Here is an 18891-nt window from a genome sequence, read left to right as displayed (position 1 = left end):
TTGGAGTGTCAGGCGATGGCAGGAATTAGGAAATGACAAAGAGATCTGAGGTTGGTGATCAAAATTAGAAAAGGACAAAAAAAAAATAAAAACTACTAAAATGTGGGGTCTTCACCCATCCCGCTATCTGCTTGCTTAATCAGCACGAGTTAAGATTCTTTGGTGTAAGAGGCCATTAAAGAGAGCTGGGAAGTCAGTGGCCGTCTTCTTTCCTTCTTTAATTTGTTTCTATTTGACACACACATGACTCGTACCAGTTGCTCTTATCACAAGTCACCTTCTCATCTTCCTCCACAGGATTGCCCATCATCACCGGCCCAGCCAGCAGGGTGAAGGTGGGAAATGATCTCGAATTAACTTGTGAGGTCAACGGGGTCAGCGACAGCACAGTCAAGTGGTTCAAAGATGAGCAGGAAGTGACCCCTGAGCACAGAGATACATCGGGGGGGCGGAAAATCAATCAGAAGTGTCATCAGACTGACACTAAAGATACAGGACATCAAGTCTGTCGTCTGGTGTCAGGAGTCGGGACTCTCCGCTCTGAACCCTCTGGAGGACAAATTTCACTTGAAGGACACCATTGCAGGTAAGAATGCCATTGAAGATGGTGTCACAACCCAGTGACGTCATCCCCTCTGTTCACTGACGTCACTCCTTCAATGAACCATAAAGCAACTGAATCACACAGCTCACCATTTGAATTGTGTGTTTTAAGAACACTGAAGGATACGGACACAAGTTTCTATCCAAGTGCCAGCAAAAATTTACCAGAGTTTTCATGGAGGGACAGCCAATGAATGATTAAAACACAGATAGAGTGCCCTTAAAAGATATGCACACCCTGGGAAGTTTCATATTTTTTGTTATACAACATTGAATCACAGAGAATTCAATTTAATTTGACTTTTTTTGTGTACTGATCAACAGAAAAAACTCTTCTTAATGTTAAAGTTAATCCAGATCTCTGCAAATAAATTACAAATATAAAACACAAGATCATTGATTGCCTACATATTCACCCGTCAATATGTAGTAGCCATGACTGCCCCGAGTCTGTGTGCACAGGTCCCTCTCTCTATCAGATTTGAACATCTGGACTCTGCCATTTTTCCAAGTGTTCCTTAGACAACTGCTCAGGCTCTGTCAGGTGTCATGGAGGGCGAGCAGCCTTTCTCAGGTCCAGCCACAAATTCTCAATTGGATTGAACTTCATGCCCGTGTTTATCACGCATCTCAGAGTGTAGGAATAGGGTCCTAACTGGCTCAAAAATCTCAAGGTAATACACAGTTGCCCCCCCCACCCCTTACTAAAATGAAATAGATAGATAGATAGATAGATAGATAGGTAGATAGATAGATAGATAGATAGATAGATAGATAGATAGATAGATAGATAGATAGATAGATAGATAGATAGATAGATAGATAGATAGATAGATAGATAGATAGATAGATAGATAGATAGATAGATAGATAGATAGATACTTTATGAATCCCCAAGGGGAAATTCACATATATCGCAATAGCAGGTTGGAAGTCCTTCCAGATCAAATGGAAGCCCCACAAAGTAGAGATCATAGATCCCTGCAGCATCCCAAGGGACTACATTTCCCAGCATGCTTTGCAGATGTCTGAGAGATGCTGCCACCTATCATACCAGGGGAGCATTTAGCCCAAACAGGATGTCACCCCCTGTCCTTCCATCACACTGGCCTCCTGGCTGAGTATTATTCCTTGGTACAACCCGGCTGGGATGCCAGTGTAACAACCTCCATACAGGCATCTCATGCTTGTCTCCTGGCTGATGCAGGATGATCCTCACCTTCCTTTTCCTGCTTCTGAAGGGCTCGCCTCCCGTCCAGGTAAGGAACCTTACCCCATCCTGGCCTGAGATGGCCGTCCATGTGTGCCATTCATCACAAAGGGAAAAATGTGGGTGACAACTCCAAAAAGGTTAAGAAACACTGTCTTACAGAATCGTGTGCCTGCTATATTAAATATATGAAGAAATGTCTCTGTATTATTAAAAAAAATCTTTGGGAGGGAGACTAGGGAGACACGTCGTGATCTTCTCGGAAGACAATTTGAAGTCCCACTTTAGACACTTTAATTTGCTCCCAGCTCTGAAAACAACAAGAAGTGACAAGCAGAACATACAGCTCACCAGCAGCAGAAAGCCAGCAGATGATCCGACGGCATCTCTTTAGCATGCGCTCAGCCGCAGCCATAAACCCCCCACCCACCCCACCCCCAACAACGTGAACAGCGTTATAAGTCCTGCGAGAATGAGATTTAACTACGTCCGGGGCCGGAAGTGTATGGACAAGTATTGTTTTTACAACGTCACGCGAGACACGGCAGTGAGACATCATTTAAAACAAGTCCACAGACATCTAACCTGGCAGTTGTTGGATTGCTGTTGGCAGACACGCTTCATGTGCTCCCAACTCTTAAAACAATGACAAGAGACAAGCAAAACACGCAGCTCGCCAGCAGCAGAGAAACAGCAGATGACCGATTCTCCTTAGCGTGTGTTCAGCTTGCACAGCGCGAGGGGCAGAGACACAAAGTGGCAGAAGGACAGTTGATGTACAGGCTTTGAAATGATCAGACAGCGAGACAAGCAGAACACGCAGCTCACCAGCTAATTAGTAGATCGATGTATAATGTAATGTAATGTAATCCTATTAAAAACACAACCCTCAAAGTAAATCAAGTTGATGAGCATGTAAAGTAGGCTTCCTGAAATGACAGCAGCCATTTATCTGAGTGCCCGTATCCACACGTATTCTCTCATTTTATATTTGGTTGCAGTTTTACCTGGAGTGCCAGTCATCGAGAACCCTAAGCTGGTGCTGGGTGACTCAGTAATCATGACGTGCAAACTCAGCGGTGTCTACCCCAGAGATATAAATGTGACCTGGACCTGGGACAAGACGTTTAAAAGCTCCCAGTCTCAGCATGCAGAAGAACACGAGGACGGCACCTTCACTGTCACCTCTGTGCTTTCATTCACTGTGAAGGAGGATATGAGGGGCACCCAGCTGACATGCCAGGCGGGATATGAGGGGTTAACACCAGTGAGTGCCACGGTGACACTGGGAGTCAGAGGTAAGTCTGGACACAAGAGAACAAGTCGATGTGTTTGTCGTTTGTCTACAAAACTCAACCACATTTGAAAGAAAGATCAACAGCAGGTTTTTGTGCAGATGTTCTAAAGTTGATTTGTGGGAAATATTGACATTTAATTATCCATCCATCCATCCATTTCCCAACCCGCTGAATCCGAATACAGGGTCATGGGGGTCTGCTGGAGCAAATCCCAGCCAACACAGGGCGCAAGGCAGGAACCAATCCCAGGCAGGGCGCCAACCCACCACAGGACACACACAAACACACCCACACCAGGGCCAATTTAGGATCGCCAATCCACCTAACCTGCATGTCTTTGGACTGTGGGAGGAAACCCACGCAGACACGGGGAGAACATGCAAAGTCAACGCTGGGAGGACCCGGGAAGTGAACCCAGGTCCATTTAATTATCCCGTCTCTTTATTCTCTTCTTTATGTATTTTAATATAATTTGTTTGCAGGGGTCCTTTAATGTGATGATTGAACAGGCACAGAACTTGAGAAAGGGAAGTTTAATATGACTCCAATGTTCAGGCCCACATCTAAAAGTGCAGTGAGCATAGGAAAAGTGCTATAAAAATGAAATGAATTGTAATGTTTATTTATCATAATTAGGGCTGCTGATTAATCACACTTAATGTGTGTGACTGAAATTTTTTAATGCAATCCATAAGAGTAGAAGCAGGCCGAGGTATCTTATGAAGCCATGAAACCCACCTGAGGAGTCACAAACACCTGCGACGCCAATTGTCTCAAACGTTATGGTGCCCTGCAGTGGGAGGACTAGATAGATAAAAAAAAGTGTTGTGTGACCCAAAAGTACGCAAATCATCTTCAAAGAAAGTCTGCAACGTGCGCCTTAATCACAAAGTCTGCAGACGAAGGGGAAATCAACAAAAAATTATTTCTTTAACCCACACATTAGGGAGGGCACAGTACAGGAGTTTAAACTGAAGATTACGAGAGTTATTTTTTCATTCAAAAATGATACATTCTGTGACAAAATGCAGTTTAAAGTATTTAAATAAATAACCTTAGCAGATTCAATTTAGAAGGTTTTACTGTTTTCAGTTCTGTTCTTTGCAATTTAAAAGTATAATCAATACACATCTCCTATCTAATGAATTGCTTTGCCTCTCCAGGTAATGGCTGCCACTCTAACAGTGCTGATTGTGCACAAAAGCTGAACTAGGACTTGATGTTTCTGTTTTTTAATATTTAATTGTTTGTGTCATTGGTATTGCTTTTGGTACGCTATATTGCAACAAAGTAATCTTAACTATATTTATTTTTTCTCCCAGATATTAAAGCAACCCCCAGGAAATTGGGGGTGGGGGGTGGGGGGAGGTTGTTTGATGGTCATTGTTTCTGTTACACAAAACTGCTCAATAAACTTACTAAAATAATTAAACATGTATAGGTGTGAAAGGCACTATATACAGATAGATAGATAGATAGATAGATAGATAGATAGATAGATAGATAGATAGATAGATAGATAGATAGATATGAAAGGCACTATATAATAGATGGAAGGATGGATGGATGAAAGTCACTATAAGATAGATAGATAGATAGATAGATAGATAGATAGATAGATAGATAGATAGATAGATAGATAGATAGATAGATAGATAGATAGATAGATATGAAAGGCACTATAAAATAAATGGATGGATGGATGGATGGATGGATGAATGAAAGGCACTGTTTAATAGATAGATAGATAGATAGATAGATAGATAGATAGATAGATAGATAGATAGATAGATAGATAGATAGATATGAAAGGCACTATAAAATAAATGGATGGATGGATGGATGAATGAAAGGCACTGTTTAATAGATAGATAGATAGATAGATAGATAGATAGATAGATAGATAGATAGATAGATAGATAGATAGATAGATAGATAGATAGATAGATATGAAAGGCACTATATAATAGATGGAAGGATGGATGGATGAAAGGCACTATAAGATAGATAGATAGATAGATAGATAGATAGATAGATAGATAGATAGATAGATAGATAGATAGATAGATAGATAGATAGATAGATAGATAGATAGATAGATACTGATGACACTCATTCATCCCACAGGACCACCTTCCATAAAGGGGCCACAGATGAGAGTTGAGATTGGACAGACGGTCAGCTTCACTTGTGAGTCACTTGGTGACCAGGACACCAGCATCACATGGCTGAAAAGTGTGAGGACTGATTCTGAAGAGCAAAAGATGAGCTGGAGTAATGGGACCAGAAGTGAATTCAAAGTGACTCTGACGAAGTTTGATGTGAGATCCAGCATCTACTGCCAGATCCCGGGATACAGAGGAGGTTCTGTGCCATCAGTCACGCTCAACTTCAGCACCTTCATCTTGGGTAAGAATGTTGTGTTTGAGGGATTTACTTCTTAAAGGAATGTTATATTTTGGAGATTTAGGGACCCTAAAAGTGAAGCAGGTGTTCATCCATAATGTGCTTAGTCATCCAGAGTTCTATCATCGGTAATAAACCGAAAGACAGGAAACATCTGGAGCACGTTGGCCTAAAATGACTTCTGTATTAAAGATAATGACTCAGTAAAGGTGTGGCATCTTGTTAATGTAAAGCACCATATTGGCTCAGGGTACAGAAGTGTTGTAGAACTTCAAGAGTACGAGCAGCAAAAATCTTAGACTTTAAGTAAGGGATAATCACTGGCCATGTGTAGAATGACCCTGTTACATTATTTTTATTTATTTATTTATTTATTTTTCTGAAAAATGTATCACTCCTATTTGGAGTTCCCTCTATTTAGTTTCTATTATTTAAAATCCTGCCGCCTTGAAAGAAGAGAAACTTTAATAAATCAGCACATTTTAATAGCAGTATTTTAACAACTTTTAATAACTTTTGCAGTGCATTAAATGACTGCTGATTTAATTGTCTTCTTATATGATGGCCATATTTGTGAAACCATCAAATCATCAGTATGGCTTCCTACCAACAGCTCAAGACAAATGTAACTCGTGTTTATTGAACTTCTCTTTCAGCGACACCCAAAGTGACAATTCAGAAGATGAGCACAGAGGACTCGCACAACATTTCCCGTTTCCACTGTAAAATCAGTCGGTTTTACCCAGATGACATTGAGGTGATGTGGCTCCTAGAGGGACAGACAATGAACTTCACCCTGGTCAACCAAAGCGAAAATTGGGACAGGACATTTACAGCCTTTACTTTAGTACATGTCATCGTCATAAACGAAGTAAAGAAGCTCACCTGTGTCGTCACACACATGGGAAACCGCAATGTGACACACAGCGTCATGTTTTCTAAGAGGAGTTCAGATGATGAGGAAAACGTCGACACTCCACCAGGTAATCGGTTTGAGTGCTTCAGAAGACACCTGGAGTGTCGAATTAGGGAGCGAGTCAAAGGAAAGCTTATCAGAGAATCCATTCCTCGGTGTTAATAAGTCATTTCATTAAATTAATTTCAAATGCCACTGAGTTTGCGTTTTGTTAGAACTTACGATTTGAAAAATGTAATCACTGTTTTGTTTTCCAATCCTTGACTGAATTTCAGTGATTTTGTTTAATGTCTAAAATCGAATCTCTGACTCTCATAATTAAATGAAACTCCATGTTAAACGACTCAGTTGAGAGAGCAAAGAGAAAGGACCCATCGGACGGCAGGCCCAAGGACTGGCGTTGTGTCGACAGTAAAGTAAGCTAGCTCGGGTTGCTTGAGTATATTTGTATAATGACGTAAGGAAAGAAGGCAAACACTTAAAATGGTGACCCTTTGGACATTACTAGCTGAAATGTTAGTGTCCCATCAGTCTTTTGACATTTTTTTGGCCAGTGGCCCAGTTTTACTTTTAGAATCTGTTCATAGACCATTACTGGGCACGCTGGCATCCCAGCAGGGTTGTACTAAGGAATAATACCCAGCTGGGAAACCAGTGTGATGGAAGGACAGCGGGAGACAACCTGTTAGGGCTTATTACTCCCTCTATACGATAGGTGGCAGCATCCCTGGGACACCTGCAAAGCATGCTGGGAGCTGTAGTCCCGTGGAGTAGCCTTGTGGTGTGCCATAGGGATCTATGATCCTTACTTTGTGGAGCGTCCATTTGATCTGGAAGTACTTCCCACCTGCTATTGCAAAATATTACATTTATGTAAGGGGGCCAAGTGTGCGTCTCCCTGAGATTTTTGAGCCAGTTAGGACCCTCTCCCTTTTCCACACCAAAGAGTGGGATGGGCCACTCAACAGGGCAACCAAGCCCGCTGTCACCCACTTCGGAGACGCCAGTGAAAATATGGTTTGCCAACACAAAATGGCACAGCCACACACTGATTCCATTATTAGGGATACTTCAATTTGTCACACCCACTAAGTGGCCTGGCAGCCCCTTCTATTTGAATCCATTTAAATACGCATGGAACGTTGCTATAAAACACCTGGATTGTGCCGTTTACCCAGCGACCATTATGGTGTTGCATGGACTGGCATCTCCTAGGAAGGCATTGAGACTCTCATTAAGTTAAGGGCACTTTACAAATCGCTCAACTAATGGATGTGCGCCCATTTGATTGGCAGTTTTAGCTACAAATTAACTAAGTAGGAAACAAAATGATTTTAGCAAAGGAAGCAGTGAGTATAATAAACATAACATATTCTGTTATTATGAATGATAATGAAATGAATGTTGAATTAAACAAGCGGATGTTTTCCCTTTGATCGACTAAGCTCTTTGTGTCTTTCAGTTGCTGGTCTTTCAGTTGCCGCTTTGTGGACTCTGAAGGTCTTCCAGATTTGCCTCTTCATCCTGATTACAGGTTTGCTGTTCAGCGTCTGGAAGAAAACCAAATGAGACGTAGTTAGAGTTACTGACAGCAAAATCCTTCAAATCTGTAAAGTAACTGAGTTCATAAATTAAAAGAAAGCATACAGCATACGTTGTTATATATTATATTAAAGTTGTTCAAAGCTTTTCCTAGCTGGGCAGGCAGCCTGGAGCGACTCCGCAGTGTCATAGGTGTGTGTGAAATGAAAACGCTTGGAGACGTCAATTTTGTTTTCAGGTAGAAGTCGACTTGTGCAGAAGAAATCATGAAAAGTGTGACGATTTATGTCATATTACTGTGATGGTCCGGGCTGGCTGCACAGTCCCTGGCGGCTTGAACCCGGAACTGTTAAGAACGACGTTGAGGATGAGCGGCGCGAGAGAAGAACCACACAGTCAGCAAAGCTTCAGTGCTTTGATCAAAAACAATAAAGTGTCCACAGAGCGGTGCTCCTATTCAAAAAATAAATAAATAAACTATAAGCCCGGAGTCTGTCTGTATGTTAAAAATCCATAAATAATTGAAGAATCAAACCAGAATGGAGTCATCACGTTCTTTCTCTTGTCCTTCCTGAACCCCGCATGTCCTTCACTCTCCAGCTCACCCAAAGGGTCTTACAATTTTAATAACATTGGATCCCTCAACTCGTTATAGTTATTTTTTATTTTCCTTCTTACAATGGTTGCCAAACAAATAAAAAAGAACAAAGGGTAAAATTTGGGAATGGGATGAAAGAAACAAAAATACTACAGAGCCCTCCATAACGTTTATGGGACAAAGACACATTTGCTCCTCAATTTCCCACTCTGCTCCACAGTTTAACAGGACAAACCAAACAATTCAGATGTTGTGATTCAAGTGCACACTGCAGACTCTCATTGAAGGAGATTTGCAGACATTTTGGTCACACCACACTTTTTTCTACACAGTCCTCCCATTTCAGGGCACCAGAATGTTTGGGACAGTTGGTGTCACGGGTGCTTGTGATTCCTCAGGTGGGTTTCATGGCTTCCTCAGATACCTCGGCCTGCTTCTCCCATTTGCAGTCTGCAGTTGCCATTGTTCAATATGAGGACAAGAGCTGTGCCAATGAAAGTATCTCAGTTAATTGTTCTTGTAATGTTCTGCATGAATTTTAACACAAACATTTTTCATGAGGATCTAATCACTTCTATCTGAATTTCCAAAAAGTTCTTTCAAACCAGAGATGGTGTCCACCCAGTGGCAGACCTACATTTCTGGGGACCTGAAGTTTGAACTCTTATGTCAAAGAAGCCATTATGAGGCTGAAAAACACAAATAAAATCATTACAGGCATTGGGAATACAATAGGATGGAAAAATCAACGGTCTGGAATATCATGAAGAAGAAAGAACGGCCCTTACACGAGAGCTCTGGAGTGCAGGGGGTACAAAGCTGAATGAACACTTAATGGGAGTTGGGCAACAAAGGTCTACAGCATAAAGATATGCGGAGTGAGGAGCTCATCCGCCATCTTGTAGGATTATGTGGTGTGTGCAGAGTGTTGGTGCCGACAGCAGCAGGTTAGTAGCAGAATTCTATTATCAAAAACAGGAAACCAGTGTAGACAAACCAGTTGAGAATTTGGGTCAAGTCATCAACGTTATGAATCTACTGATGCATAAACCGGCCCTTAGTTACCAGTCTCTGTTGTACCGCCATCTGTCTGCTTTTTGATGACCGTTCCTCCTATTGCAGACTGACCAAGAATGGACGATGTTTCTCCGTTCTGCTCCAAAGCTATGGAATGATCTCCCTTTATCTATCTGAACGTCACCCAATTTTCTTGCGTTTTGGTGTCTTTTGAAAATGCTCCTTTTCATTAAATATTTTGGATCTGCTTAGCTTCTGTCACACAGGAGAGGCTGCCATTCTATGGACAAAGAATTTAGGATATGGATGTGTGTCTTAGTCAAGTTGTGGGCGTAATTATGGAGTCGTTCTACTACATTGTGCTTGCATTTTTATCTTGTTCTCTTTGATGGTTGCACCTTTATTCTGTAGGTATTATAACTTGCTTTGTAAGTCCCCTTGGATAAAGACGTCTGTTAAGTAATAATAATAATAATAATAATAATAATAATAATAATGCTCCCAACCTCAACTTAACTCAATAATAATAATATTAATAATAATAGTTCTCCCAAACGCAACCCAACTTAATAATAATAATGTTGCTTCCAACTTCAACTCAATAATAATAATAATAATAATAATAATAATAATAATGCTCTCAACCTCAACTCAATAATAATAATAATAATAATAATAATAATAATGCTCCCAACCTTAACTTAACCTAATAATAATAATAATAACAAAATTCTGTCACAGTGATTGTTACTGCAGCTGTCAGCATTCTAAATTCCAAGGGGAAATTTTATTTCTCAAAGGTTGATCTTTGATGGCTCCCGAAACGTAAAAGAGCTTAAAAGCGTTTGTATCATGCTATTTGATTTTGTTTTATTGAATTATCAAAAAATTTGAATCTAAGATTATTTAGTTTATTTGAAGAAAAATAAGACAATGAGCTCTGCTCAAAGGTTGATCTTTGATGGCTTAAAGGAGATTCTCATTTCGGTTTCATTTAAGACTCAACTTTATCACAGATGTTGTTCCTAGAATTCCTTTAGGATAAACAGCTTTGGACACAAAAGGAGACACGAGACGCGACTGAGGTCAAAGCTGTCAAAACTGAGGATTTGGTTTGAAAACCATGGCATATTTGGTGTGATCTCTTTCTCGTCTTGCTTGAATCTTCTTTAAGACTTTATTATTGGACTGATGCCTTTACTCAGGTGACTTACAACATTTGAGGTACACGCATTTCTAGTTCTCAGTTCTTTTGTTTTTCCAATTGGCGCACAGGCCGATGAAGTGACTTGCTCGTGGTCACTGAGTGGTGTCAGCAGTGGGATTTGAAATCCAAAGTCTTAACCACTGTGCCTGCTGTATCTTCCAGAATGAGTCTGATCTAAATGGACCACTGCAGTATAAATTAGACCAATTGATTAAATTATTCAGAATCAAGGACTACAGCTTCATAATCCTAGTAAAGTGTTTTATTTCTACTTTAAAACTGCAAAATATAATGTCAAGACGCTACTTGGAAATTCTGAGCCCACTGTATGTCTTTACTGAGATCTCCACTGAAACTCAAGAGGATACCCTTGTGAGACCACCGGAGTAAAGTTTTTAAAAGAAAAATGTAAGAAGCAGGAGACAGAAGACAAGGTCCCATTTTATTTCTTTCTGAATCTCAGTGTTGTTGAAGAGAAACCCGGAAGATATGAAGGAGATCTCTCTTTTGATTTTTCATTCCGACAGGTTACTGTATACTTTTTAGATTACCTTTACTTTTTAATTTAGCATCGCACATGTGTGGTTCACGAGAGAAGGATACTTTCATCAGCAGGTTATTCAAGCAAACACACACACACCACAATGATGCCTTAAAATGCCGGCTATACTTTCTTAGAAGGCTGGCGTCCTTCAACATCTGCAATAAGATGCTGCAGATGTTCTATCAGACGGTTGTGGCGAGTGCTCTCTTCTACGCAGTGGTGTGCTGGGGTCGCATCATGAAGAAGAAGGACATCTCACGCCTGGATAAACTGGTGAGGAAGGCAGGCTCTATTGTAGGCAGGGAGCTGGACAGTTTAACATCTGTGGCAGAGTGACGGGCACTGAGCAGACTCCTGTCAATCATGGAGAATCCACTGGAGCCACTGAACAGGATCATCTCAGACAGAGGAGCAGCTTCAGCGACAGACTGCAGTCACCATCCTGCTCCACTGACAGACTGAGGAGATCGTTCCTCCCCCAAACTATGTGACTCTTCAGTTCCATCCGGGGGGGTAAACGTTAACATTATATAAAGTTATTGTCTGTTTTTACCTGTATTTTTAATTGTCTTTAATATTGTTTTTTTTTTGTATCAGTATGCTGCTGCTGGAGTATGGGAATTTCCCCTTGGGATTAATAAAGTATCTATCTATCTATCTATCTATCTATCTATCTATCTATCTATCTATCTATCTGTCTGTCTGTCTGTCTGTCTGTCTGTCTGTCTGTCTGTCTGTCTATCTATCTATCTATCTATCTATCTATCTATCTATCTATCTATCTATCTATCTATCTATCTAAATACGGACTCATCTTCATGAGATTCAGATTCCGGGGGTCTCTAACTGGTGGTCACCTCATCCCACTTTTTACGCGGTTGCATTGTTTTGGATGGGATTGCGTGGAGATTTACAGTAAATAAAAGTGTGCAGACCTGACTGACTTGTACTTTCCTATTTATCGGTTCTTTAAATCACAAAACAAATCTGCTTTTTCGGAATGACACCAAACATAATGCTAGTAATTTCATTCATGTTGTGTTCAGCCCCACCATTTCATCCTTCAAAGTTCTGCTCTTTCATTACAAATGTTGTACACCCCCTTTAATATAAAATACCGGTTTGACAAAGGGGTGTAACACCTTATCCTCCAGGATTATGTCGGGTTCTTTTACCTCACATTGAGTATTTACAGGAAGAGCAGAAAATAAGGTTAGCATTTCTTTGAACTCACGTGACAAAAGCTCATAAATACAGTAGGCTAGCGGATTGTTCTTTTTATTTCAAGAGGGTCTCCTGCTGCTTCTGCTGTTTCTCATATTAATTTACCACCATGTCGTGCAGTTTGCTCTTTCAGATTTCCTTGATGTCGTTCCTCATTCAGCAACTTGAAGCTCAGGGTTCGCCTCTACAAACGTCGGTCGCATTTCAGGAGTGTAAAATAACGAGCCAGCTAGCCATTCTGGAGACCCTGCCAGGTGGAGGATGGGACAATCTGCGGAATGCAGACATGGGCCGGGTGATGAACTTCAGCTACTCCACATGTCAGACCACTGAAGACGGGCTCTACCTGATACCCGATGAAGTGTTTGTCATCCCGCAGAAGCAAACCAAACTGGAGCTGAACACAGAAATCATCGAGAACTGGATGGAGCTCAAGAGTTCGGTGGCGGAAACCATCAACAGCGACCTTAATTTCATTTTTGTCCTCAACGGGAAGTTCTCAAAAGAAAATCAACGAGTCAAAAGTTTTCAGGTGCAGGATCAGTCATCTACAACAAGGGTGCAGGTAAGAGGAAAAAAAATGGAATTATTGGGAATGCTGGATATTTGGTTATTTTCCAGGGTGATGATATTTAACAACATGTGGTTTGATAAAATGCAGGCAACAAACATCACTGGAACCAAACTCTTGGCCAGTGATCATTTCATGGATTGCACATTAGCTGCTGGCTCAATCTGACCTTCAGTAGTGGCCATGAATTTAGTCAGCAATGCGAGGTGTGGTTTGACTTGTAATGTGCTCGCTTTCTTGTTCAATTTCTTATTCACGTAAATCTCCAGACTGTCTCATAGTTTTTATACTCGTCCAGCATGAAGGAGCGTCTGACAGAGGAGGTTTAAGCATCCAAAACCCCACGGTACCTAAATTTGCCGTAACTTGATATGACAGTTCTTTCAAAATAAGAAGCGATTGAACAATTCTCTGTATATGAAGTCCACTTTTGATTCCTTTCCACCTTACAATTTATCCTCACTCTGGATCTTCACCGTTTTCATCTGCAGAAGAGTTTGTCCCCTCATAACCCATGAATTTCAAGTACACATCCATGAAAACTACACATGCTCAAACAGCTTCTTCTTCTTTTTCATCATCTTTTCCCACCTCTTTGTGTGGTTGATGTGCTTGATCAACCTTGTGCTTTCAGCTCGGTCCTGCACCTCCTCCTTACCAGTCAGGCCCTTTTCCTTCCGATCTTCTTTCACTTTATCCACCCACCTCCACATTGGCCTCCATCACTTTCTCTTCCCCTGGACTTCCATTCCCATCACTCTTTTTGACCACACATTCATTGTCCACTTCAACCTCCTTTCATCCTATAGGAATGAAAATCATTCCTTAATGTCTTTTTGGGTCCTCCTCGGAAACAGTGAGAGCAAAAAAGAAGTAAAATGGAGACCTTGGCTTTTGTCTCCTGGCTCTCAGATGTTTCTCTTCAATGATTTTAAAGATCTCCTCTTGAGTTTCAGCAGAGATCATCAGCAAAGTCACACAATGGGCTCAGATCTTCTCACACCTAGTTGAGGTTGCACTGAACGTTTCTCCATTTTAAGATGAACGGGTTCCTAAATTCACTGATCTTTTTCAACTGGAGATTTTGAAATTTGAAAACTTTGCACGGTGCGATCTGTTTGAGATACCTGAACGAGAACTGAGCCATCTTGAGAAATTTCTGTGAAGAATACATGAACTGCACCTCAGATAAAATTGGGGGCAGAGTCGTTTCATGCAGACAGATGGATAGACAGACATGAGCATTCGCAATAGGTGCTCTGTGAATTATATGTAAGAGCGCCTTGTCGGAGATGAGACAAGAGCCATAGAAAGTTTTGGGGCAGCCACCCTCATAATGTTACCTGGCTGCAAAATAGACTGAGTTTTTAGTACAGATGTGTACCGGTTCAAGTCCAAAACAGAGCTAACTGGTGGTGTTGAGATGGTGGGTGTTTAAAGTGCGGCAGAGGAAGTGAGGTAATTGCAACTGGAACAGAAAGTGACGTCATCAGGCTAGTGACTGGAAAGAGCATCTTCTGGACTGGAAGTGACGTCATGGGGCTCCTGACCTTAAGTGACGTCATGGAGGCCGGGCGGAATTTCCCGTGATGGGTCTGCAGTGGAAAAAGGGAAAGGATCAGTACACCCTGCCACCTCCTGGTCTGGTGTGGAATTACTACCTTCTTTCGAGTCCTTTAGCTGCCTTCCATATGCATGTGTGTGACAACCTAAAAACAAACAGAAAGCCATACATCAAGTTATGTTGTCTTATCTGCAATTCTTGAAGTACGAGTTTGGTGACTTTTGTTTAAAAACTGCTTGATAAAGATGGCAATCCAACACAAATCCATAGCACCCATTAATATTTATTTATCTTTCTTGATGCTGTTTTCAGGTGCGGAATCTAGTCTACATTGTGAAGACCAATCCCAATTTTTCGTTTGATGCTCGCTTCAAGAGACAGATCATGGACATCGCCAACGCTTTAGAGAACAACCAAACAAAAGAAGCCGACTATCTCTCAGAAATGCTCGTTCAAAACTTTGGAACGCATGTCATTACGAATGTCGATGCTGGGGCCATCCTGCTTCAAGAAGATTATGTGCGGTCGAGTTTTATCACGAGCGAGCGCAAAGATATTACTTCAATTAAATCATCAGCTGGAATCAGTTTCTTTAATAAGATCAATATTGGATTTGACGCTGGAGTGTCCAGAGTAGCCGAAGACACGTTATCCAAGCGGTACGCAGGTAACGTGACACATTCGTTGGTGCAAGTTTACGGCAGCATCCCCTTTTACCCGGGCATCACCCTTAAAACTTGGCAGGAAGGCATCTTCAACAACCTGGTGGCCATCGACCGCTCTGGTTTGCCACTTCATTCCATTCTGAACATGGAGACCCTTCCAGACTTGCCAGCTCTTACTGCTGAGAAGGTTTCCCAGTCTGTCGAGAATGCCATTATGATGTACTACACTGTTAACCAACGTCCGGGGTGCCTGAAAAGCGATTCCCCAAACTTCAACTTCCAGGCAAATGTCGACGACGGGTCTTGTGACGGAGTGGCGACCAACTTTAGCTTTGGTGGTGTCTATCAAGTGTGCACCCCGCTCACAAGTGACGCATATCAACTCTGCTCTTCACTGGAGCAGAAGAACACACTCACTGGCAGCTTCTCATGCCCACCAACATACAATCCGGTCAGGCTGCGCACCGAGGACAAGCAACAAGACTACAGTCAGTACGAGTGTCATAGGAGCTGTCACAGCTGCTGGCTTTTTGCAACTTGCTGTGATGATTTGTGTGGAACTGCCTATTACACCAGAAGAGCCAGATTTACAACTTATTGGTGTGCAGCCACCAACACAACCACCAAAAGCTCTAACAGCTTCCTGTTTGGTGGCCTCTACAGTAAATCGACAAACAATCTCATAACCAAGTCCCAGTCCTGTTCCACTTGCTTTACTTCCTTGAAGATATTACAAGATGTTAACGTCTGCGTTAGCACAGATAAAGACAGATGTGCCCAGTATTCTGTAGTGTTCGGGGGCTTTTTCAGCTGTGAGGCCACCAATCCTCTGGCTGGTCAGTCTCGTACCACCTGTGCCAACGGCTTCAGCCAATATTCAGCCGCAATTAGTGACGGATGCCAAATCCTCTACTGCATGCCTACAGGCTTGTTCAACGGTGGGCAGTTGTTCCCTATAAAAGTTCCTCCTTTTAGTAATCCATACAGAATTAATAATAATTCCACAAACGATACCATGGTGACACCACTAGGCAAGATGTTGTCGAATCAAGATGGCAGCCTGAACACACAGAGGTCCGGCAAGTCAGATATCATTCCCACAGAGAACAAAGGTCTGGGCAGTGGAGCAGCTTTTGGGGTGGCGTTAGCCGTTGTGGATGTGCTGGCAGCCATAATAGCTTTGGTCATCTTTGGGGTCAAACGTTACCGCAGGAAGGGATCTGCAGAGATGTTAGTTAACAGTTGAGGATTTTCAAATGAGCAAAAGTGGAAAAAAGAGTGTAAAGGGTTAATTGGGGAAAGCAGATCTTCTGTATCCATCCTTAGGTTACTTGCCTTCTTCTTGATTCATTTCAATTTCTTCCTGATTAAGTATAATTATAATTAAAGCATTATGTTAGAGTGTAATTGTTAAACAAAAAGGTACAAAGAGTTTCTGAATTGGTGGTTAGAATTTATAGTTTTTTTTAAATGAACAAGAAATTGCTATTTGTGTTATTTAGTAAAATTGTCAAGCAGGATTTATATAAAATTTAATTTTTTGCTTGTAACTATCAACATGTTGATTGTGCAATCATTTTTGAAACTACTTCTTAATACATTATGATTGTATCCTAATCAATCCTAATAAAATAATAAGTGTTTGTGTATCTGTGTCTGTCCAGTTGCACATGCACATGGCGCATCACAAAACATTTTTTGCAATAAAAATGCATTGCATTTGTCATTCCAACAGATGGCACATCACAAAAATGTTTTGTAATAAAATTCATTGTCATTCGAATAGACACGTTCCAAATGTCATATAACAGAGATTTATAAAATGTGTTTGTCTTTCCAACAGATGATGCATCACAAATCTTAACACCTCTGTTCCAAATCCCATACCAAATGACATACAACAGAAATGTATGTGTTGCATTTGTCATTCCAACAGATGGCACATCACAAGCATTAGCACTGCTTTTACAAGTCCATTACTAAACAGCATATAACAGAAATGTATGCATTGACTTTGTCATTCCAACAAATGGCACATCACAAACATTAATGCCACTTTTACAAATGACATACAACAGAGATGTATACATTGCATTTGTCATTTCAACAGATGGCACATCACAAACATTGACACTGCTTTTACGAATCCCATACTAAATAGCTTATAACAGAGATATATGCATTGCATGATCCACTGTCAAATGTTAATGCTGAGGTCTGCATTGATTATTTAGATTTAAACTGATCTTAGATGAGAAAATTTATAAAGTGATGTTTAGTTTTGCATCATTGCTGCATTATTTTTTGAGTATTTCTCAACCTTTCTGTTGTCTTTTTCACAGTAGGTGTCTTTGAGCCCCATCGAGGGCTTCATAGCAGTTATCAACTCAAAAGAATTGAACATACATGATATTTATACTTTGACCACAAGGGGGCACCACTGAGCCCCAAACCTCAGGCTCAATATCACCCAACATGGTCCCGGGTTCAAATAAAGGATTTGATTACACAAAGATATCACCAACAATTAATCCATAATTACAAAGCAAGTGAATCTTTGTTCTCCCTTTCCATTCCTCCTGTTGAGTGTCGCCTGTTGCCTCCTGACTCTGACTCCCTTTGGTGAGGTGGCGGGCCACATTTAATTTGGACTTGATAATGCTTCTGGTGCCATAGTGTTTCCTATTATGTCACGTGGCAACCAGGGATGTCCCTCCTGGACAGCGCCCCCTAACAGCACCAAGGGACTCTGACAGGGCCGCACTTCTTGACTCCAATTCCCATGTACCCCTGTGGGGGTGTCCAAACTGGGACGCCACGAGAGGACCACTGCCATCTGCTGTCTGAGGGATGGACCTGATCCTGACCTCCTACATGAACTGGTCCATCCCTTATAGTCCTCCAGCTAGGCAAGAAGTTGTTGTGCCCATCTGTTCTCAATGGTACTTACAACAGTATATTTAATCCTACATGTACTGAAGGGTAAATGGAATCTGCCGAGTTTAAGGTCCCAGGGAGCCTGGGATTATCACAGCAGTGCTGAGTGTAAAGGCAAGAACCCAATTTGGTGGATGGCGTGCCGATTCTCTTTAGGGTTTAGTTGCACAGCCAAGCACAAAAGAGTGAGTTGTGTGCAATTTTGCAACAGAAACCTGTTATTAAAGTATCACTTTAGCTTTAATCCAGTTATTTACTAAAGATATTTTAACAGTGTGATCTGGTAACATAGCAGCCAGTATTCACCCAGGGGGCTCAGATTGGGGACGGAAAAAGTGGATGGATGTTATTTACTTCACAACGGACTAAATGAATTTTTTTAAATGCTGGAGTTATGTAAACTGCTCCTTGCTAAAGCTCTTTGCTGTGAAGGGTGTCATTGAAAACAATGGCAGATTACTTTTCATGCGGTTTAGATGTCTTCTGCACCAGCACTAAAGGGCTACAAAAATGCTTAGATATGAATGGGCCCTAAAGGAATTTGAGTCAGAAAGTCTAGAGACAGAGCAGCAGAGCAGGGTAGACGAAG

The 18891-nt window shown here is 41.3% G+C and overlaps 2 protein-coding genes across 7 annotated transcripts in view; both read left to right on the top strand.

The window, feature by feature from the left end:
- Positions 1-18891, top strand: part of LOC114658479 (signal-regulatory protein beta-1-like) — a 239528-nt gene that overhangs the window by 71196 nt on the left and 149441 nt on the right. The window contains exons 5-7 of one of the 4 annotated variants that reach the window (XM_051932654.1): positions 2815-3111; positions 5239-5520; positions 6174-6622. The exons of 1 other annotated variant lie outside the window; for it this stretch is intronic. In XM_051932654.1, coding sequence (XP_051788614.1) covers positions 2815-3111; positions 5239-5520; positions 6174-6595 — 1001 coding nt within the window. In that variant the 3' untranslated portion in view covers positions 6596-6622. Of the gene's footprint in view, positions 1-297; positions 587-2814; positions 3112-5238; positions 5521-6173; positions 6623-18891 lie in introns of those variants that run through there. 2 more of the 4 variants (XM_051932655.1, XM_051932656.1) reach the window with 2 other exon arrangements.
- LOC114659717 (macrophage-expressed gene 1 protein-like) overlaps positions 12637-18891 on the top strand; it is a 28368-nt gene continuing 22113 nt past the window's right edge. Inside the window, exons 1-2 of one of the 3 annotated variants that reach the window (XM_051932641.1) lie at positions 12637-13130; positions 15013-15326. In XM_051932641.1, coding sequence (XP_051788601.1) covers positions 12675-13130; positions 15013-15326 — 770 coding nt within the window. In that variant the 5' untranslated portion in view covers positions 12637-12674. Of the gene's footprint in view, positions 13131-15012; positions 15553-18891 lie in introns of all 3 variants that reach the window. The other 2 variants (XM_051932640.1, XM_051932639.1) reach the window with 2 other exon arrangements.

The sequence above is a fragment of the Erpetoichthys calabaricus genome, chromosome 10, assembly GCF_900747795.2.
Source record: "Erpetoichthys calabaricus chromosome 10, fErpCal1.3, whole genome shotgun sequence".
Lineage (NCBI taxonomy): Eukaryota > Metazoa > Chordata > Cladistia > Polypteriformes > Polypteridae > Erpetoichthys > Erpetoichthys calabaricus.
Note: the sequence above shows the minus strand (reverse complement) of the source record. Positions and strands in the feature narration are given on the sequence as shown.